Source organism: Apodemus sylvaticus, chromosome 2, assembly GCF_947179515.1.
Source record: "Apodemus sylvaticus chromosome 2, mApoSyl1.1, whole genome shotgun sequence".
Lineage (NCBI taxonomy): Eukaryota > Metazoa > Chordata > Mammalia > Rodentia > Muridae > Apodemus > Apodemus sylvaticus.
This window is the reverse complement of record NC_067473.1, coordinates 155,021,675-155,044,250: the sequence shown is the minus strand read 5'-3', so window position 1 is coordinate 155,044,250 and position 22,576 is coordinate 155,021,675. Positions and strand designations below refer to the sequence as shown.

Sequence of the window (22,576 nt, the reverse complement as noted above, 5' to 3'; positions counted from 1 at the left end):
ACATTTATATAATTATACAATATTTTATAATTATGTATGATTTGTATATAATTTTATATAAATAAAAGTATATAATGATTTTAGCCATTTTAATACACCCTCTTTCTTTCTCTCATTCCCTTCCTCTCCATCTAGACTCCTTCCCCATTAGTCCTTCTCCCACTCTCATGTCTTCGTCCTGTGTGTGACCCACTGAGCTGACCAAATGTCTTGTTCAAGTATGGGCGGGAGGTTATTTACTGCAGCAGCAGCTGAAATAGGCACATTGTCCAACTCCTCCTGCATATGTTTACATTCATACATTGCTATTACTTTGTGTTTTTATTAACATGTCTACTGTTTATATTTTCACACATATACATGTTGATTTCCTATTAATGAAATGGGAAAATGGGAAAATTCTGCTGCTTTCAACCAGGTAGGAGGCTGGGAGCCCAAGACATGGCAAAGGTTCTGAGAATGATCATTCTTATCAGAAGGAAACAGATTGTAGACAGAGTTGTAGAAACAGTGAAGGAGATAATGGATGATCATATTTTATTGACAATTGGATTTCATCATAGACAGGTGTATGGTTTGTACATTAAAATGGATAATGTTAAACATACAAATGTCATTAATGCTTAAAATTATTTCAACTTGTCTTGTGATTTATGATTTAATTAATGTATCTAACCCAATGTCAAGGTACTTGGTTCCACTTCTTTTAAACATACCAACTTTTTCACAAACACACACAAAACACAATGTTATACTGTCACACTGAACCAAACATTAATGTTCTACATTTAACCCAGAAAATTATTAACAAATTTACAGAGTAGCTATTGCCTTTCAAAGTGGTGGGGGAGAAGAAAAATTAAAAAGTTGTTGCTTGGAAACTCTCAGCTCAGATGTAGAAAATATCAGCAAATCAAATTTCAAGCAAAACCTGAACAGTACTTTTCTTTTAAATGTTTATTTATTTATTTTTGTGTGTATGTATATATGTGTGCACATGTGTGTGTGAATATGTGTATGTGAATGTGTGTTGTATCAGCAGAAGAAGTTGTATAGACCAGAGGAAAGTGTCAGATACCCTAGAGTTGGTGTTGTAGGCCACTATGAGCCACCTGATATAAATACTAGGAAGCAAACTCAGGTTCTCTGGAAGAGGAGCAAGCAATTTTAACCTCTGATCCATCTCCATAGCCTCCAGTAGGTTTTCTTATGGTAACTCACAACTGAACTACTAATAGTACAAACATCATAATTGTAGGTTGCCAATAGTACAGCTCTTAAACATTAGAACAATTTATATAAATAAATGAAAATGTGGCCTCTTTATTAATTATTTATTATTAATTAAAATGAAAACACCAATAGAGTGGAACTTCAGATAATTAAGAAATGAGTCCTTGCCCAAGTAAAAAGGCCAGCTTATCTCCATTAACTTCCCTGCAAGTACAAAGGAGATAGGGTTCATCTCCAGGAAAAGGTAGATGTGAACCATTGTCCTGATTGCCATGAACAAGCAATGAAAATGGGAGCTCTTTAGCTTCCTAGGACTTTATTTCCTCAGTTAAAGGGGGGTAAAAAGAGGCCATTACAATGAAGTTAGGCCATCATGAAACTACCTGCTTTGACCCAACAGCTGGAATGGAAAAAGAAGAAAATTGTTAAAAGGTCTATATTCTTCTTTTCTACCTGGGCAATACAATCACTGAAGCCCCTTTTACATTGTTTTCCTGGTAGATATTTAGTAACCACTTAAATGTGAAAGTAAAATATCAATTAAAAAATTTTAACTGAGATTTAGGTTTAAATGGGATACTATTTCTCCTACTGGGTTGTTTTTTCTAGCTGTGATACAAATATTTGTGCCTAGCTTAGTGTAGCTTGTTATGCTATAGTCAGTAGACATCACTGGGAGGCTTGCCCTCTTCTGAAGGGAAATGGAGGAGGAGTGGATCTGAAACAGAGGTGGTAGGGAGGATTGGGAAGACTAGAGGGATTCTGTGGCCACAATGTAATGTATAAGAGAAGAATAAAATATGATTTATTACTACCATTTTTCTGCTGTAAGTTTGAATTTGAAGAGGTAACAATTTGGACAGGAGAAAAATGACAAAAAGATTATATAATATAATCTAATACTTTCATTAAATATATAACAAAAACATACCAATTGAAAAGTAAATTCTTAAAATACTCTCAAGGAAGCAATGATTAAAAACTGAATCCCACAGAAAGATGATCATTCTCTCTACCAAAACACCACAAAACCTTACTATCTTAAACATGTGTACATTAGCATGTGTGTGCATGCCAGTATGTAGTCCCCACAGAGACACAGAGACAAAGACAGAGAGAGAGAGGGAGAGAGAGAGAGAGAGAGAGAGAGAGAGAGAGAGAGAGAGAGAGAGAGAGAGAGAGAGAGAAGAGAAAGAGAGCACAAACCACACTATGTATGTTGAATTAAATTTAAACAAAAATAATCATCCTCATTGTTAACGGTGCTCTATGACCCAGTGTGTTATCTATTTCTATGATGCTTGGACACTTGAACACTTCCCCAGGGTCTGATAGGATCACTTCAAGGGCTTTCAATTGAATGTTATTCCAGGTAACTTACAAATCCTTCTCACCTTAAAGTGACAAGGAAAGTCATTCCAGACCCATTTATCTTGGACATAAACAAGGACAACACAGTCTTCTTCCATAAAGTTATTGGGTTCGCCATCTTCCCAGAATCTGAAAGAGAAGCATAACTGTGAGACAAGATTTTATCCCGGGACAATCCAGAGAAACAGAACAAATATAGTATGTGAGTAAAACAGAGCTACAATCTGCACTGCAAGATCATCAGCCATATATGACTATTGAACATTTGAAGTGTGGCTTCCTTAACACATAAAGACCAGGAGTCTCCATATATATATATATATGATGACAAAACACACAAAGAAATAAGGGACCAGGGAGACAATACTTTTCACAATAGCCCTCATTTCTTTAACCAAAGAAATTGGAATAAGTCTAATGAAGCAAGTAAAAGACTCATACAATGAAAAACTAAAAACCCTAACAAGGAAATAAAAAAATTTCAGAATATGAAAAGGTCTCCCTTTCATAGTGTGTAAGTGTTCATCTCAACAAAAGTGATCACAGATTCTACTCAGACTCCATCAAAATTCTAAGGCAATACTTACAGAATTGAAAAAGCAAATTTAAATGCACTTTAGTTAAATTTAAAATTAATTTAAACATGAATGTCCCAGAATAAACAAACAATTCTGAAGAGTTAAAAAAAAAATCTAGAGGTATTACCACCTCAGATTTCAAATTATACTACAGAGCTATACTTTAAAACAAAACAAAACAAAACAAAAACCATAAACAAAACATCATGGCACTGGCATTAAAAATAGGCCTGTGGCTCAATGGAATAGCATCTTGGATGCATACATAAATCTCCATTTATACATCTACCTTATCTTTCACAGTGAGGCCAACAGTGAAGATGGGAGAAAAGACAGCATCTCCACCAAATGGTCCTGGCCAAACTGGATATCCATGTGTAAAAATAATGAAACAGAGTTCTTACCTCTCACTTTGCACAAAACCCAACTCCAAATGAGTCAAGAACCTTGGATACAACCTGATACCCTGAATATAACAGAGCAAAAAGTAGGGAATGCCCTTGAACTCATTGACACAGGAAAGGACTTCTGGAACAATGGGAAAGGCTCTAAGACCAGTAACTAATAAATGGGACTTTGTGGAAGTAGAAAACTGCTATACACCAAAGGACACCATCAATCAAGGGAAGAGGCAGCCTGCAGGAGGGGAGAGAACATTTATCAGCTTATATTTCTGACAGAGTTAGTATCTAGAACGTACAAAGACCTGAAGGGAAAAATAGGTAAACATGGGGAAAACAAATGGGGACTAGGACTAAGCATGGAGCTCTCAAAAGATGAAATCCAGGTGGCAGAGACACATCTTTAAAATGCTCAATATTCTTTACCATCAGGGCAATGCAGAGTAAAACCACTTTCAGATTATTTTGTATCTTGCCCCAGTCAGAATGCCTAAGATCTAAACAAGCAAATGTTGTCAAGTGTGGCATACATGTGGAGAAAGGAGAATATTTGTTCATTGCTGGTGGGAGTGTAAGCTGGTTTAGCCACTATGTAAATCCATGTGAAGCTTCCTCAAATGATCCAGCTATACAGTTCTTGGGCAAACACCCGAGAGACTCTAGATCCTCCTGTAGATCGAGACTCTTCCTAATCCATGTTCATTGCTGCTCTACTCAAGTAGTCAAGAAATAGAAATAACCTAGATGTCCAACAGTTGAGGAACAGACACTAAAAATGTGGTATATCTACACATAAAATATTATTCAGCTGTTAACAAAAATCAAGTTATGAAATTTACAAGATGGAGCTGAGAACAATCATTCTGAATGAAATAACCCACAAGGACAGACAGACAGACAGACAGACAGACAGAGCTACAGACAGATGTAGATAGATTTAAAATGAAGTCACCCTATAAGTTACTCCTATTAAATACACAAAGCTAACAAATTAAATACTAGTGCTAAGAATGGGTAACCTCTTTTAAATTTTTTGGCCAGTGAGGTTCAGTAGACCCCTAAATATTACAACCTATTACCAACATTAGAGGTTACACTCCAGAACTTGATAGTGTGGCCAACAACATACTTGAGTCACAGAAATAAAGTTGATACTGCTTGGAAGCTTTGCCCCTACTAACTAGATTTCATAGGGCTGGAAAATGCTATGAATGTTATCAGGGTATGCATTAATCAGCTGTAAACTTGGCAAGCTATAATAATAACTATCTGGCAAGACATACTGGTATGGAGTGACATGAACATTATAGGAGTAATGAACTTTCTTATTGGATTTAAGTTCTGTACCACAAGATGAACCTCTTATCTGACACCATTGCCAGCTCAAGAATTTGTAGTATAGATCCTAGGTCCTAAAGGAGAACTATGTTATTAGTTTGCTAAATGGACACAGTACTAATAGGATTCCTAATGACTAAAATATTATACTCATAGACTGGTGCATCTCTCAGTCTTCATCATGGAGGCTTCTTTTTGCAGCAGATAAAGGTTAGCACAGAGATACACAACTGGCCAAGGTACAAATGAAATACTAAAAACTGTCTCCCTTTAAATGGGACATTTGTATCACATCACATCACCCAGAAATTCAAGGATCTTGATGAAAAAAAAATGTGTTAGAGCCAGAAGAGATGGATGAAATACAAGGAAATGGTGTCCTCTAGACACAGCATGGCAGCTGAATGCACAAATTCACAGGACTGCAGCAGCACCCACTAACGTTGTGCAAGCTCAAGGCAAATCAGATCCCAGCAGGGAGAGTGGAGCTGGGCACCAAGTCCCATCCCTAGCCATGGGAATTGACAACTGCTGGGACAGGGAGAGTCAATGTTTAGACTGTGGCCCCTGATAGACCTTCTACAGTATTTCCAAGAACATACAGGTAACAGAAAAGGCATGAAATAAATGAAGATGACACTATACTGGGTGGGAGAAGAGCAAATATGAGAAAAACACGTTGTGTGAAACTCTTAGTGGAAAACAAAACCTGATTTTAAAAGAGAAAGAAAGAAATGTGGGTTCTCCATACTGAGCTGTCCTTTTGAGTGCACGTGAATGTAGTGTGTCAAAACATTATTAATAATTGATAGTCAATGTATTAGCACCACATGTTCTACCAGTTGTTCCTTTTTAGTCCTTCTGATATGTGTGTGTGTGTGTGTGTATTTTGTTGTTTTTCATTCAAAGCATCATCTTGCTATGTACCTAAGTCCTCCCTAAAACTCACTATGTAGTCCAGAGTTGCCTTAAATTTTCAACTCTATCAATCCCATCTCATAAATACAAGGCTTATGTGTGTGTGTGCCACCATGTCTAACATTTTTATTTTACTTTCTAGGAAAATTCAAACTATACATGTGGTAATATATTATTATATTACCATGGTTTCAAAAAAGAAAATTAACAGGTTAAAACTCTTTCAAAATTAATTTTAGCTCTTCTACTATTGTTTATCCGACTGATAATCTTAAGAAACCCTTGTTCATATTACTCTCATCATGTCGGTTCTTTCATAAACACTGTGCTGAAGTCACAGGGTTATCCTGCAGTGGGAACACAGCATACAGAGACTGCCCAACTGCTGGTGCTCCACTGAGAAAGCACTTACACTGGTGTTCCCTGCTCTAGGATGAGTTTTCCTTGCCGCCCTTCTCATGTTTTCCTATAAATGCCCTTAGCCCCAACCAATATACTCACACCGTGTGTGGGTTAAACGGCGTCTTGTCTACCCACTGCCATTGGCCTTCCACATTCTTATCAGCAAGTCCCAGGAAATAGGAAAATTGTTTATCCAAAAGCTGAGTCACAAAATTCTGCATACAAAATATACATTTTTTTTAGTAAATGCACTTTTGCAATGTCCACTAGGCTAATAAGGAGAAACAAAGACAATGAGATCACGAGCTAAGCATAAACATCATGATATCAGACATGTCTGTCTTTAAATCTGTATAGCGTGATGGGGAAGCTTTAACCTCATCAAACCCTGAGTCTTCTGACAATTCCACTGCTACAAAGGATCACTGTAAAAATGAAGTGAGATAGTATTTGCAAAGTCACATATGAACACAGGTCCTACATGGGCTTACAGTGAGGCACAGGGCCTATATAGGCTTACACCAGTACCTTTGTGTATATATTATAACTATTAGCTTCGTATTTTTATGAAATTCCTAGCTATGAGAATGAGTGGCTTTCTGACTCTCTTGCCTGCTCTTGGGTCTCTTTTCCACCTGTTGGGTTGCCATGCCCAACTTCAATGTAACACGTTTTGTTTCATCTTATTATATTTTATTTTGTTGTGGTGGGTTGTCATCTCTTAGAAGCCCGTTCTTTTCTAATAAGAGACCTAAATGAAGTTGGTCTGGAGAGTAGGGGAGGCAGCAAGGAGTTGATAGGAGTAGGAGGGAAAATTGTAATCAGAATATATTGTGTAAAAAAAAATCTATTTTTGATAAAAGAAAAAACTCTTTAATTGCATATTTCATACAATTTTATATCATTTGAAGAGTTGGAAAATTTATAAATGGCAGTCAATGATACAGGATTCTTAAACAAATTCTGTTGACCAACAGAAAAAAGAAGCTTGGGTAGGGCACATGTAGAAAATGTATCACACGAAGAGAGCAATTTCAGCTCTTAAAATGCTGAATTTACTTTCAAATGCATTTACTTAGAATAAATAACACATGTTAGAACTATTTTTCATATACAAGAAATCCCTGATTAACTATTCATGTAATTATATATTCAGGAGTCCTACTCTATGGCTGACTTTTCACAGACAATTGGAAATGTATGGTCTGAGTCTTCCATCAAGTGGAAGTCATTGGAAGACCTGCAAGTTACTGGACTAAGTGCTAACTCCCCACTACGCTCAAAGAGCTTTAGCAGAGACAATGTTATAGACTAGGGAGCACAGAGAAGGAAAGAATGGGTTTCTGGGAGAGCTAGCACATCCTTAAAGTCTGGAAAGACCAAAAATGTTCTAACTTATAATGTATTTACATTCTACTCATGTGCAGGGCCTGCATAGGTCTCTACCAGGTCCTTCTTGTATATGTTATGGCTATTAGCTTGAAGTTCTTGTAAGAAAGGTGCTAGGAGGTGTGGATGGAAGGGAAACTATAGTTGTGAAAAATTGAATGAGAGAAGAACTTATTTTTAGTTTAAAAAGAAGAAAATATGCATTCTGCTATACAATTTTTCATGTGTGCAACATTTTCTATTATTAGACGGAGGGTAAAGAATGCTACAGTGTATATTGGACTTTGTATTAGGAAAAGCAAAGTTGCAAAATCAGTGAGTTGATTTGAAGGAAGAGAGAAAAGGAAAAAGTGGGAGAGGAAGAAAAATCTTTCCAGGCTGATCAGAAAGATGAAGAAAGAACATTAGAGAGCCAAAAAAATCTTTTCTCTATGAAGAGATTTAAAGCAACAGAATTACTGATGGTCCTGACACAACCTAGAGTTACCTGAGAAGGAATCTCCGTTGAGGAATATCTAAATCAGATTGGCTTTTGGGAACATCTGTGTGGAATTGTGTATATTGTTAATTGATGTAGGAGGGCCCAGCCCACTGTGGGCAGCACCATTCCTTAGGCAAGTGTCCTGGGCTGAAGAGAAACAAAGCTAAGTGTGAGTCTTTGAGTGGGTCAGAAAGTAGTGTTCCTCCTTGGTTTCTAAGTTCCTGCATGAATCTCTGCCCTGAATTCTCTCAATGTTGGACCCTAAATTGTGAGCTGAAAGAAACTCTTCCCTCTTTGAATTTACTTTTGGTTGTTGTGATTGTCGCAGCTATAGAGTAAAACCACAGCATTAGGATGGAGTAAGCTAATGCATACCTGTTCTGCTTCGGTGTTGATGGTCACCAGATGACTGCTCATCTCTGAGCAGTTTCTCTCACTTTCATACCAGGTCTGGTTGTCATTAAGAGGAAAGTAACAGTTTGACTGGAAGGCACTCCAGCTAACAGGACAGCAGGTCCACGTACCTCCTCAGGTAAGAATTGACATAGATGTTAGTTACCAAGGAGCATCTAATTTGTGACAGGTGCACAGTCATCTAACTTAAAGTATTACCTCAAAAGATATTCAGTGTCCCTTCATGTATTTTGCTTTTGTATTTAAATTATTTCCCAAGCTAGCAATGTGACTCAATGATAAAGCACTTTCTTAGAATATGGAAAGTCCTAAGTTTGATATTTATCAATGAAAGAAAAGAATTGAGAGATAGAAGGGATAAATTAATTTAAACAAAGTGTTCCTGTAACAAAGCCTTTTACAGGATATTCTATTTGTATGAAAAGCAAATACTATGTAAAACTCAAGTGTTTAGTTTTTCTTAACATTATAAATTCCAGAATACAAATAAAGAAATAGGCATCTCAACAAGAACAAACTGTTCTCACAATATATCTGAGTCAAGGAAAAACTGAATGAAGTTCTTGTTATATTTCAGATGTCAAAAATGCCCACAATCTAGGGGTAATAATACTAACATTAAATCTAAGCTCTTAAGAGACAGAGACAAGAATGTCACTAGTTCCAAGCCAACCAACCTGGGCTACACAGTGAGACTGTGTCTCAAAAAACAAGTTCTATTGTTGTGGAACAATTGCCTAGCATGTACAAGGTCCTGCATTTGACTGACTCTCTCTCTCTCTCTCTCTCTCTCTCTCTCTCTCTCTCTCTCTCTCTCTCTCTCTCTCTTTCTCTGACACACACACACACACACACACACACACACACTTTAGTAATGTGTTACAACAATTGATTAGAGTAATGAGAAACTTCTCTGTCCTAGTTGACTGATACTCATTTTGCAGCCTGTTCTCATTCCTACAGATTCCTCATCATTCCTTTAGATGCTCTCTGAAGGCTGGATAGAAGCAAATAAAGAGGTTCACTGCTACCTGTAGCTCCAGGTGGTGACTCCTCATGGGTGCATGTTAGCCTTGTGTGGTAGTCTGACAGATTCACCACGTTTCCTCTCTTCCAGCGTAAAAAGTAATGATGAGTCACTGTTACCAGGAAAAGTAGTTGATTTTCTTTTGCTGTGTAGCCATCAATTTAGAAAAGTAGGCTGATCTCCCTCACTTCTCCTTCCCTCGCAGTTAAGGTCCCCACATACTATTTTTTTTCCCTGTGCTATTTCATGATCCCAGGTAAATTCAGTGAAAGCTACTATTTTGTGATCATATCATATTGTCTATGATTTATATTGGAATTTTTGGAATCTTTTAGATACATAGTATTTTCAGTTTATTTCCCCAGAATTTGAGTGGGGATTTTGGTAAGCTCTGGACTAGTTCCACAAAGTTTTGTGAATTTTACAAGTTTAGTAACATTTTTATTTGGAACACAATCAAATATTGAAAAGTAAAAAAGAAAACCATAAATGTATAATAAATTAGTGTAATGTGAATACTCCTGGCAAAGATTGCTTACTTCAAAAGATAGAATATTGTCAATACCCAAGGTAGCCGTTATATACCAGCAGGATCCATTCTTCCATTTTGTAACTTTTAAAATATTCACCTTGTGCTTTGATCCACAGTTTCAGCTTAGACCACACAAATCTCTATAGATGGACTCAGATGCCCTGCATCCGTTGGTGCTGTCTTATGCCAAGTACTGTTTCTGAAGCAATATTGCTGCCTATAGTTATAGTCCATCCATAACTGGACAGTGACCTGTTCTTTTCAAAGGAGTAAAACACCCTGATCTCTTTGGCTTTGAGCACTTTCATGGCTTCCAGTATTAGGCCATTGTGAACTGTATTACTCTGAGCGTCTTTGACCTTGCATCTGTAAGGCATGTGTGCCTTGGAGCAGGATGGCCGGTGTTTGTGTGCATGTGTGAAAAATATTGAATACACTTTAACTATTAATTGTCCCAGATTAGGTAAACTGCCTTGCTTCAAGCTTTTAGTAATTGTGGGACAGAAAAATTGAAGACTGTTAAACTAACTTAGAAAAACAAATCTAAAGGAGAAATTATAACGACTCATTTGCCTATAGTAGTATTGTGGCAAAAGTCTCCTCTTATGTGGATTCATTTAAGGGTGTCTCCTAAATGTAATGTTCTGCCATATTATGAGGCAATGGCCCAAATAATTGTACTTGGAAGGAAGCATTCGCTATCTTGTTTTGGCAAAGAACCAGATATCATTATTCAGCCCTTTAATGTAAATCAAGGTTTACATTAAAATCATTCTTAGATGAAGCAGCATGGCACAGATTGGTTGCTTGCTCAAATCGGATTTGAAGGAACTATAGATGGCCATTATCCTCAAGATAGATTAATAAAGTTTTTGGATGTGCATGAGTTTGTATTTCCTAATATGATCTCTACAGCCGCTGTATAATGCTCTTTTGATTTTCATAGATGGCTCTTCTAAAGGAAGAGATAGATATCTTATTAATAATCAACAGGTGGTTATAGAAACACCTGGGCTCAGCTCAGTTAGCAGAGCTGAGGGTGGTATTAAATGTTTTTCAACCTATAAATAATACTTTTAATCTTTTTACAATTAGCTTGTAGGTTGCAGAATCTATCCTTTTATTAGAAACCTATGGCACATTTAATTTTAATACATCATCAGGATCTTTGTTTTCACTATTGCGAAACATTTTTCTTAGAAAAAAATCCCTTGTATATTGGCCAAATATGAGCTCACTACAGTCTTCCTGGAGCATTAGCTGAAAGCAATCATTGAATTGACAAAGTTCTAATAGGAGAGGCTTTAGTTTTAGAACCTGTTAAATTGGCTAGACATGATCATAATGGGTTCCACCTTTCTAGCCATACATTAAGACTCTGATATGGAATCACAGAGGAACAAGCAAAATATGATTGTAAAACAATGCCCTAACTGCCTTTCCTTATCTCCAGCTCCCCATTTAGGGGTTGATCCATGTGGTCTTATGCCCAATCATATTTGACAAATGCATGTAACTCACTAAATTAAAATTTATACACATTTGCATTAATACTTGTTCAAGATTTCTTTTTATTTCTCTACATTTGGGAGAATCCTCTAAATGTAATCAATCATTGTTCACAAGCTTTTTATACCATGAGATTACCCAAAGTCATTAAGATGGACAATGGGCCAGACTACACTGGCAATAACGTTATGTCATTTTGTAAAGAATTTGGAATTGAACATAAAACTGAGATTCCTTATAACCCAATGGGCTAAGGAATTGTTGAGCATGCACATAACACTCTTAAAAATTGGCTTTTTAAAACAAAGAAGGTAGAAACTGTACCCTCCAAAATCACCTAAAGCATGACTTGCTTTTGTTTTGTTTGTTTTGAATTTCTTGCAAACTGATGCTAAAGGTCAGTCTGCAGCAGATCGCCATTGGCACCTTGCCACTTCTAATTCCTATGCCATGGTTAAATGGCAGGACACGTTAACTAATACATGGAAAGGTCCAGACCCTGTTTTAATATGGAGAAAATGTTCTATTTATATTTTCTCTCAAAAAGAATATGGAGGCCAATGGCTGCCAGAAAAATTGATATGGCAGGTAGATAGAGACCCTAAATCAACTGGTAAGTATGACTAATTCAAAGTATTCTCAAAGCTGCTTCTCCCATAGTTGGGAAGATAGGCTCCTTTGTTCACTAGCAGTTCATTTGCAAGCCAGGCCTTGTGCCTAAGTCACAAATTTGCAATCAAATTAAATACCTTGGACCTTCCAGATAAATCCCAAGCAGTTTTTTTTTCTTTTAATCTCTTCTTTTGTGTTTCAAGCAAGTATCTCTCAGATACAGCACTCGAAGGGCTGCTACAGCAATGGCTTCCAGGACTCGAAGGTGGGCTGCTATGAAGGCCAGTCAGCTCACATTCACAAGGCATTTACTTTACCAGTGGATATCCAAAAATGGAGCCACATAGAACTCAGATCTATGTGTGTTTGTTAATTAAACAAACATGAACACCAACAGGAGGTGTGAGGCAAAGCTCTCCAAGGGAAGGACCATGTTTTCTGGCTCTGAGTTCCCTGAAAGCACACATGACTGCATTGGGGTTGAAAGACTGTCCTTATAATAATAATAATAAGGAAGCCTATTTCCCTCCTCTGCAAAAGATGTCATATAATATTTAAGGGGGTCATGGTCAATTCTTTCCCCCTCTGGTCAAAGCCCACCATCTTTTGATGGATATTTATCCACTGGTTTTTCTTAAAATTAATAAAAAGGGAGGAATTGTGACCTCCTCCAGCCCTTTGTCCTCAAAGAATAGCAGCCAGCAACCTGACCCGCTCACCTACTGCAGAACAAGCAGAACTGGTTTCCACCCTTCAGGGGAGGGGCCTGGCCTGCCTTTGTATCTGGGGAGAGATGCATTAAAGGTTGAGACTTGAACCAGAAGCCATGTCTATCTCCATGTGCTTTCTCTTGCCACCCTGTCCAATTCCCATCTCTCCTTCCAGAGAACCTGCCTTTAGAATGTAGTTGCTGGACACTACATACATAGGAAAGCTCTCCAAACAGATTTCCTACTTTAGGCTCCCTCCTGCAGTTAAGCATCACAGGTCCAAGTTTCCTGCATCTTCATCATGAGACACTGTGTATTTTGAGACACTACCATCCTGGTGTTTCAGTGATGGTGACTCACTGTGAATTGCAGTTTTATTTCCCTAACAACCAACAAGGTTGATAATGTGTGTGTGTGTGTGTGTGTGTGTGTGTGTGTGTGTATGTGTGTTATGTTATCCTTTTCTGTAGTGCCTACTTAAGACTGTCCATTTTTATTTTATTGCTGAATGTTTCCAATTGTTTTGACAGATTAATATATATTTCATACATCAATACACTAAAAATCCTATCTTAGAGATTTCTGGTTTCACTAGCAGGTTGTTATTTGTACATGGTATGATGTCATTTATTAAATTGATTTTATTTATTAAATATAATCAATGAAGTCTACAACATGAATTCAACAAAACCTTCCCCATAACTCTGCAATATCCCCCTCAATATTAGATTAAGAATTACATATTCAGAGTCTATGCTGCCACTGTTTGTTCTTTGCTCCAGCCTACAACATACTAATTCAGTCATAACCTTGTCTTATAGCTTGATGTCAGAAAGAACAAGATTTTCTATGACATTAATGGTGGCAATGGCTTCATGGATACATGTTTGTTCTCAATCTTGATATGGACACATTTAGTGCTTAGAGCTTTTACATGTTGGTCATGCATCAGCAAAGTGATTATTTTGGAAGCAAGCAGAGAAGTCTCATACAAATTTAAAAAAGAAATCAAATGCACAACTCTGATAATAAGTCTAAGAAGGGAAATGTGTTACATGTGGATAAACTGAGGAGAAGCGAGACTTCAGGAACACATGTTGGAAATTCCTGGAAAAGATAACTCAAAAGGAGTTTCACTCTGGCCAGTAACTTACCCAAACAAGTTGAGATAAAGCAAGCACTGAGGAGCAAGATGGATACAAGAGCGAAGACGCAAGGGATCAGAGTGGGATTCCGGGAACCTTTTGCTAAAACAAGAAGGAAAATAGGTTAGTCTCCTCTCTGCCGTAAGATAAGGGAAGTCATGATTATCAAGGAGCAGGCTAAATAGGAAAGTGTGTAAAGTATTTTAGAAGTTCAAGAGACTTAAATATTTCCTGTGACTAAACCAATGTTAGAACCTGCTAAGATTGTTTTTATAAAGAAATGTTTTCATAAACAGAACATCAGAATACAAAAGTCATAAAAATCAAAGCGTCTATATAACAGTGCAATACAGGTGCACACACACACACACACATACACACACTCACATGCAAGAAGAAAGCTCTTATAATAGCATTATTGAAGACATAGTTTCTAAACTCAAAACACTGAGCAAAATTATGAGCAATAAGCTTTTTTTCAGTTTATTGCATAATTTATTTATTTTTACTTTTCTTTTGTCTTTTTTAAAAAAATTAATCATTCCTGTTGTTTACATATCAAATGATATAGCCCTTCCTTGTTACTCCTCAACAACCCTCCCATCCCATCTGCCCTCTCACCTTCCACTTTGCCTCTGTGAGGGTGCTTCCTGACCTACCTAGCCACTCCCACCTCACCTCTACAGCATCTCCCTATGCTAGGGCATCAAACCTCCACAGCACCGAGGTCCTCCCCCTCATTGATGTCAGACAAAGCCATGGTCTGCTACAGATGCACTGGAGCCCTGGAGCCCTCCCTGTATATTCCTTGGTTGGTGGTCTAGTCCATGGGAGCATTGGGTGGTCTGGTTAATAAGCAGTAAATTTAATCTGTTGAAATTATAAGTGGTCATCAAACAAATGAAGGTCTGCACCATCTGGGAACTATAAACTAAAATATTGTGGCAAGATTTTCATATCTATTCAAAAAGCATATTGAAAGCATGCAGTATTGGCATGGCTGAGAGAATATACTCAAGTAGAGAGACGGCTGGGTTGCTGAGTAGGAAGGAAAAATAAACCCTGAGAAGCATCAATGAGCAGCATTTATTCATTCTTAGCTCTGTCTGTGTGTGTGTGTGTGTGTGTGCGCGCGCGCGCGCACATGCCATGGTGCACATATGGGAAGTCAGAAGACAACCTGTAGGAGTTTGTTCTGTCCCTGCACTGGGTGGGTCCTCAGGCTTGATGGCAGGTGCCTTCACCTAGTGGCCCATCATTTATCCATTTATAAATGCATTACATTTGCTGTACCAACTTCAATCTAAAACTCCAGGACCCAGAAATAAGTGCATTTATTTGTATAAAAAAATACTTCTTGCTGTATTTTTTCTGCCAGGTCTGGTGCAACAGAAATGCAATGCCAACTACTCATGAGGTAAGGGAAGAATTGTAAATTCAAGAGCTACCTGGGTTACAGAGGGAGTTAAACTCTAGCCTAGGAAACACAGTGCTAGTCTGTGAAGAAATTAAAAAGTAAAGAAAGGGTTGGGTATACATAGCTCAGGGTGGAGCACTTAATTCTCTAGCATGTGGTAGACACTGTTTCTGATTCTAAACACAAAATAATAACCAAAAACAAACAAGCAAAACGCACATATATGTAACTAAGCAACCAAAAAAAGCAAGCAAACAAATGAACAAACAAAACCAAAACCAAAAAACAATCAGGTTTTTTAATACAACATGGTCCTGATGAAGTTAGCTCTAGCAGACTGATGAGATTAAGCAAGATTTAAATTGTAAGCATAATTTAACATTTTCAACACATTTATTACTAGAATATATATTACTTATTCTTTGGTAATTTCATACATCTAGGCACTGTATCTTGATCATGACCATCCTTAAGCCCTGCCCCCTATCTCACCTTCTTTCTCCCATTCCCAGGCATCCCCTACACCTTCCCACTTCCCCTTTCACATTCTCTCCTTTGCTGCTTTGTCTCTGTAATCCAGAGTCCACTAAGTGCTGTCTGCTGGAATGTTAACTGATCTTGTTAGTTTAATATTACGCCAAGTCTTGTGCAGGTGACCACAGCTGCTGGGAGTTCATGTTGCAATGGCCATTTCATATCCAGAAGATGCATCAATAGCTTGCTTGTAGTAATGTAATATAATTACTATAACAAAGTATTATTTAACAGTCTCACAGTGCAGATCCAGTAGCATCCTTTAAATCAATCAGGAAACCAGACAGAGTCTGACATACTTTGAGCCTATGTCTATGTGTTCTATATATTATTTTTCTCCCTTCCTGTCAAAGGAAAATTCCAAAGTATTTAGTTCTCCTTTTCTTTTTATCTCATTTCTTCTTAATATATATTTTATCTCCACTCTTGCTTCTATCTGATTTTAGAATCTCCTTTCCTTGTTCTTAGAATCTGTTTTACAGCTTATCAGTAATCAGCCATGCCCTTTATCTCCATCAAGACCATTCTCATTGTGTTCTCATCCCCCTCATCTCTAATCTTTACACTGTCATCAGTTCACATTTTAAAATCATAGTCTTAAACCTAGTTAAATGTGAAAAGGGCTAAGCATGATCACACATCAACTGTCAACTCAGCCCTCAGAAGTTGGAATAAAGAATATCAAGTTTGAGGCAATACTAAGCTACACAGAAATTCAAGACCAGCCTGTGCAACATTACAAGACTTTATCTTGAAGAAAGAAGAATTAAGGGGAAGAAGAGTAGAATGAGGAGGAGGAGGAAGAGGAGGAGGAGGAAGATCAGAGGAAAAAAGAAAGGGGAGAAGAGAAAAAGAATAGGAGGGAGGGAATTAGATATATAAATAGTTAGATAAGTAGATAGATAGATAGATAGATAGATAGATAGATAGATAGATAGATAGATAGATAGATAGATAGATAGATAAAGAGAGAGACTCACATTTCATTTGGGATTCTTCTAGCCACATTATGTGTGTCAGGAGATTCTGGTCTGCCCTTTACTTCTTGCCCAGAATGTATATTTCTATCACAGGTATCTCTTCAGAAACATTTAAGATTGGACATCAATACATCTGACCTATTCTGGTAAGATCAGTAAGTGTTCAGTATAAGAGAGCCAAGTGAAAAAGAATAAATCTTAAAAACAGTTTCCTCTAATGTACTAGAACAGATGAAGCAAAGAAGAAAAGGAAATTGAGAAAGCAACCCCAAAACAGTCAGTAGAAACTTCCAGAAGTGTGTCATGTAAGATTTCTCAATGTGGTTTGCTACTCATATGTCATGTTTTCAAACATAGTGTGAGGTAAAACAAGGGTTAGAAAGTTCTCTAGATCAATTAGATGTGTCAAAGATGACAATAAACAAGATATTAACATAGGTTTTGTGCACATGTTGCATATGGAGACATGAAATTTTTTGCTTTAGAATTGAGGAAAAGGTTGGTGAAGTCATTGATTAGATTTCAATAGGAAAAAGGTTGTATGATAGACACCATTGTGATCTCTGGCTCCACCTACAGGATGCTAGAGAGGATATGGAGAAAGAGGAACACTGGTGGGGTTGCAAGCAGGTAAAACCACTCTGGAAATCCGTTTGGTGGTTCCTCAGAAAATTAGACATAGTACTACCTGTGGACCCAGCTATATCACTCCTGGTCCTATACTTAGAAGATGCACCAACATGTAATAAGGACACATGCTCCACTATGTTCATAGCAGCCTTATTTTTAATAGCCAAAAGCTGGAAACAACTCAGATGTCCTTCAACAGAGGAATGGATACAGAAATTGTGGTATATATACACAAAGGAGTACTATTCAGCTATTAAAAACAATGAATTCATGAAATTCTTAAGCAAATGGATGGAACAGAAAGTATCATCCTGAGTGAGGTAAGCCAATCACAAAAGAACACATATGGTATGCACTCTCTGATAAGTGGATATTAGACCAAAAGCTCAAAATAAACAAGTTACAATTCACAGATCACAGGAAGCTCAAGAAGAAGGAAGATCAAAGTGGGGTTACTTTGGTTCCTCTGAGAAAGGGACCAAAATATTCACAGGAGCAATTATGGAGACAAAGTGTGGAGCAGAGACTGACTTAAAGGCCACCCAGGGATGGTCCTACCTAGGGATTCATCCTATAAACAGTCACCAAACTCTGACACTACTATGGATGGAAAGAAGTGCGAACCAAAAGGAGCCTGTTATGGTTGCCTCTGGAGGGGCACTGCCAGAGCCTTAGAGATTCTGAGGCAGATGCTAGCAGCCAACCATTGGACTGAGCATGGGGTTCCCAATGGAGGAGTTGGAAGGAGGACTAGAGGACCTGAAGGGTTTTGCAGCTCCATAGGAAGAACGACGATATTGGCCAACCAAATACCCCAGGGCTCCCAGGGACTAAGATATCAATCAAGGGGTACACATGGTTCCAGGCAAGAATGTAGCTGAGAAATGCCTTGTCAGATATCAGGGGGAGGAGAGGTACTTGGTCCTATGAAGGCTCAATAGATGCCCCAGTGTGGGGCAATCAAGGTGGAGTAGGTGAGAATAGATTGGGTGGAGGGGAATATTCTTGGAGGCAGGGGGTGGCAGGATAAGTAGGGAGCTTGGGGAAGGGAGGAAACCAGGAAACAGTATAACATTTGAAATGTAAATGAAGAATATATTCAATAAAAAGAATTTTTAGAGAATTTTTTAATATTTTTATTTTCTACATTCTTTGTTTACATTCCAAATGGTTTCCCCTTTCCCAGATCCCCCCTCCCCATATGTCCCATAAACCTTCTTCTCTCCACCCATTCTTCAATCACTTCCCTCCTTTTTCTCTGTCCTTATATTCCGCTCCAGCGCTAGATCAATCCTTTCCAGGATCAGGACCCTCTCCATGCTTCTTCATGGGAGTCATTTGTTATGCAATTTGTGCCTTCAGTATTCAGAGCTTCTGGGCTAATTGATATCCACTTATCAGAGATTGCATTTCATGTGCATTTTTGGGGGATTGGGTTACCTCACTTAGGATGACATTTTCCAGATCAAACCATATGCCTAAAAATTATGTGAATTCATTGTTTCTAATTGCTGAGTACTATTCCATTGTGTAAATATAACACATTTTCTGTATCCATTCCTCCTTTGAGGGACATCTGGGTTCTTTCCAGCCTCTGGCTTTATGAATAAGGTTGCTATGAACATAATGGAGCATGTGTCTTTATTGCATGCCAGGGAATCCTTTGAGTATATGCCCAGGAGAGGTATAGCAGGGTCCTCCAGAAGTGTCATGTCCAGTTTTCTGAGGAACCGCCAGACTGACTTCCAAAGTGGTTGTACCATCTTAAAGCCCCACCAGCAGTGGAGGAGTGTTCCTCTTTCTCCACATTCTCGCCAACACCTGCAGTCTCCTGAGTTTTTGACCTTAACCATTCTGACTCGTGTAAGGTGAAATATCAGGGTTGTTTTGATTTGCATTTCCCTAATGACTAATGATATTGAGCACTTCTTAAGGTGCCTCTTGGCCATCCGAATTTCTTCAGGTGAAAATTCATTGTTTAGATCTGTACCCAATTTTTAATAGGGTTATTTGGTTCCCTGGGGTCTAACTTCTTGAGTTCTTTATATATATTGGATATTAGCCCTCTATCAGATGTAGGGATGGTGAATATCCTTTCCCAATTTATTGGTTGCCATTTTGTCCTTTTAACAGTGTCCTTTGCCTTCCAGAAAGTTTGTAATTTTATGAGGTCCCATTTGTCAATTCTTGATCTTAGAGCATAAGCTATTGGTGTTCTGTTCAGGAACTTTTCCACTGTGCCCATGTCCTCAAGGGTTTTCCCCAGTTTCTTTTCTATTAGTTTCATTGTGTTTGGTTTTACTTGGAGGTCCTTGATCCACTTGGAGTGGAGTTTAGTACAAGGAGATAAGAATGGATCAATTCACATTCTTCTGCATGCTGACCTCCAATTGAACCAGCACCATTTGTTGAAAAGGGTATCTTTTTCCACTGGATGTTTTTGGCTCCTTGTCGAAGATCAAGTGACCATAGGTGTGTGGATTCATTTCTGAGTCTTCAATTCTATTCCCTTGGTCCACTTGTCTGTCACTGTGCCAATACCATGCAGTTTTTAATACTATTGCTCTGTAGTATTGCTTGAAGTCAGGGATACTAATTCCCCCAGAATTTCGTTTGTTGTTGAGAATAGGTTTAGCTATCCTGGATTTTTTGTTATTCCAGATGTATTTGAGAATTGCTTTTTCTAACTCTGTGAAGAACTGAGTTGGGATTTTGACGGGGATTGCGTTGAATCTATAGATTGCTTTTGGCAAGAAGGCCATTTTAACTATATTAATCCTGCCAATCCACGAGCATGGCAGATTTTTCCATTTTCTGAGGTCTTCTTCAATTTCCTTCTTCAGAGACCTGAAGTTCATGTCATACAGATCTTTCACTTGTTTGGTTAGAGTCACACCAAGATACTTTATATTGTTTGTGGCTATTGTGAAGGGTGTCATTTCCCTAACTTCTTTCTCAGCCTGCTTATCCTATGAGTATAGGAAGGCAACTGATTTGCTTGAGTTGGTTTTATAACAAGCCACTTTGCTGAAGTTGTTTATCAGCTGTAGGAGTTCTCTGGTGGAGGTTTTTGGGTCACTTAAGTAGACTATCATGTCATCTGCAAATAGTGATAATTTGACTTCTTCCTTTCCAATTTGTATGGCGTTGACCTCCTTAAGTTGTCTAATTGCTCTAGCTAGAACTTCAAGTACTATATTGAAAAGATATGGAGAGAGAGGACAACCTTGTCTACTCCCTGATTTTAGTGGGATTGCTTCAAGTTTCTCTCCATTTAGTTTGATGTTGGCTACCAGTTTGCTGTATATTGCTTTAACGATGTTTAGGTATGGGCCTTGAATTCCTGTTCTTTCCAAGACTTTTAGCTTTCATGAAAGGATGCTGAACTTCATCAAATGCTTCTTCTGTATCTAATGAGATTATCATATGGTTTTTTTCTTTGAGTTTGTTTATCTAGTGGATTGCGTTGATGGATTTCCTATATTGAACCATCCCTGCATCCCTGGGATGAAGCCTACTTGATCATGGTGGATGATCGTTTTGATGTGTTCTTGGATTCAGCTGGCAAGATTTTTATTAACTATTTTTGCATCAATATTCATAAGGGAAATTGGCCTGAAGTTCTCTTTCTTTGTTGGATCTTTGTGTGGTTTTGGTATCAACTTAATAGTGGCTTCATAGAACAAGTTGGGTAGAGTTCCTTCTGTTCCTATTTTGTGGAACAGTTTGAAGAGTATTGCTGTTAGGTCTTCTATGACGGTCTGATAGAATTCTGCACTGAAGCCATCTGGTACCGTGCTTTTTTTGGTTGGGAGATTTTCTATGACCCTTTTTATTTCTTCAGGTGTTATGGGACTCTTTAGATGATCTATTTGATCCTGATTTAGTTTTGGTGTCTTATATCTGTCAAGGAAATTGTCCATTTCCTCCAGATTCTCCAGTTGTGTTGAGTATAGGCTTTTGTAGTAGGATCTAATGACTTTTTGAATTTCCTCAGTTTCTGTTGTTATATCTCCCTTTTCATTTCTATGTTTGTTAATCTGTGTACTGTCTCTGTGCCCTTTGGTTAGTCTGGCTAAGGGTTGATCTATTTTGTTGATTTTCTCAAAGAACCAGCTCCTGGTTTTGTTTGGTTCTCTTTGTTTGGTTCTCTTTGTTTCTACTTGATTGATTTTGGCTCTCTTTTTGCAGGCACATAGGGCTATGAGTTTTCCTCTCAGCACTGCTTTCATTGTGTCCCATAGATTTGGGTATGTTCTATGTTGATTTTCATTAAATTCTAAAAAGTCTTTGATTTCTTTATTTATTCCTTGACCAAGGTATCATTGAGTAGAATATTGTTCAGTTTCCACATGTATGTGTGTTTTCTTTCTTTTTTTTAATTTTTTTATTATTCGATATATTTTTTATTTACATTTCAAATGATTTCCCCTTTCCTAGCCCCCCCACTCCCAAAAAGTCCCGCAAGCCCCCTTCTCTCCCCCTGTCCTCCCAACCACCACTTCCCACTTCCCCGTTCTGGTTTTGCTGAATACTGCTTCATTGAGTCTTTCCAGAACAAGGGGCGACTCTTCTTTTCTTCTTGTACCTCATTTGATGTGTAGATTATGTTTTGAGTAATCCAGGTTTCTAGGTTAATATACACTTATTAGTGAGAGCATACCATCATTCATCTTTTGAGTCTGGGTTACCTCACTTAGTATGATGTTCTCTAGCTCCATCCATTTGCCTAAGAATTTCATGAATTCATTGTTTCTAATGGCTGAATAGTACTCCATTGTGTAGATATACCACATTTTTTGCATCCACTCTTCTGTTGAGGGATACCTGGTTTCTTTCCAGCATCTGGCAATTATAAATAGGGCTGCTATGAACATAGTAGAGCATGTATCCTTATTACATGGTGGGGAATCCTCTGGGTATATGCCCAGGAGTGCTATAGCAGGATCTTCTGG

General features: G+C 37.9%; 1 protein-coding gene across 2 annotated transcripts; it reads right to left on the bottom strand.

Annotated features, from left to right (window-relative positions):
• Positions 1-533: 533 nt before the first annotated feature.
• Clec4d (C-type lectin domain family 4 member D) lies at positions 534-17,162 on the bottom strand. Of its 2 annotated transcripts, none has more exons than XM_052174800.1 (6): positions 16,992-17,162; positions 14,070-14,162; positions 9,557-9,664; positions 8,487-8,638; positions 6,341-6,456; positions 534-2,733 (listed from the first exon to the last, which is right to left on the bottom strand). In XM_052174800.1, exons 1-6 carry the CDS (start codon positions 17,017-17,019, stop codon positions 2,586-2,588), a joined length of 645 nt encoding a protein of 214 aa, XP_052030760.1. In that variant the 5' UTR covers positions 17,020-17,162; the 3' UTR covers positions 534-2,585. The 2 variants fall into 2 exon arrangements, with proteins under 2 accessions (XP_052030760.1, XP_052030761.1); XM_052174801.1 differs by having other exon boundaries at positions 8,487-8,635.
• Positions 17,163-22,576: the final 5,414 nt, after the last annotated feature.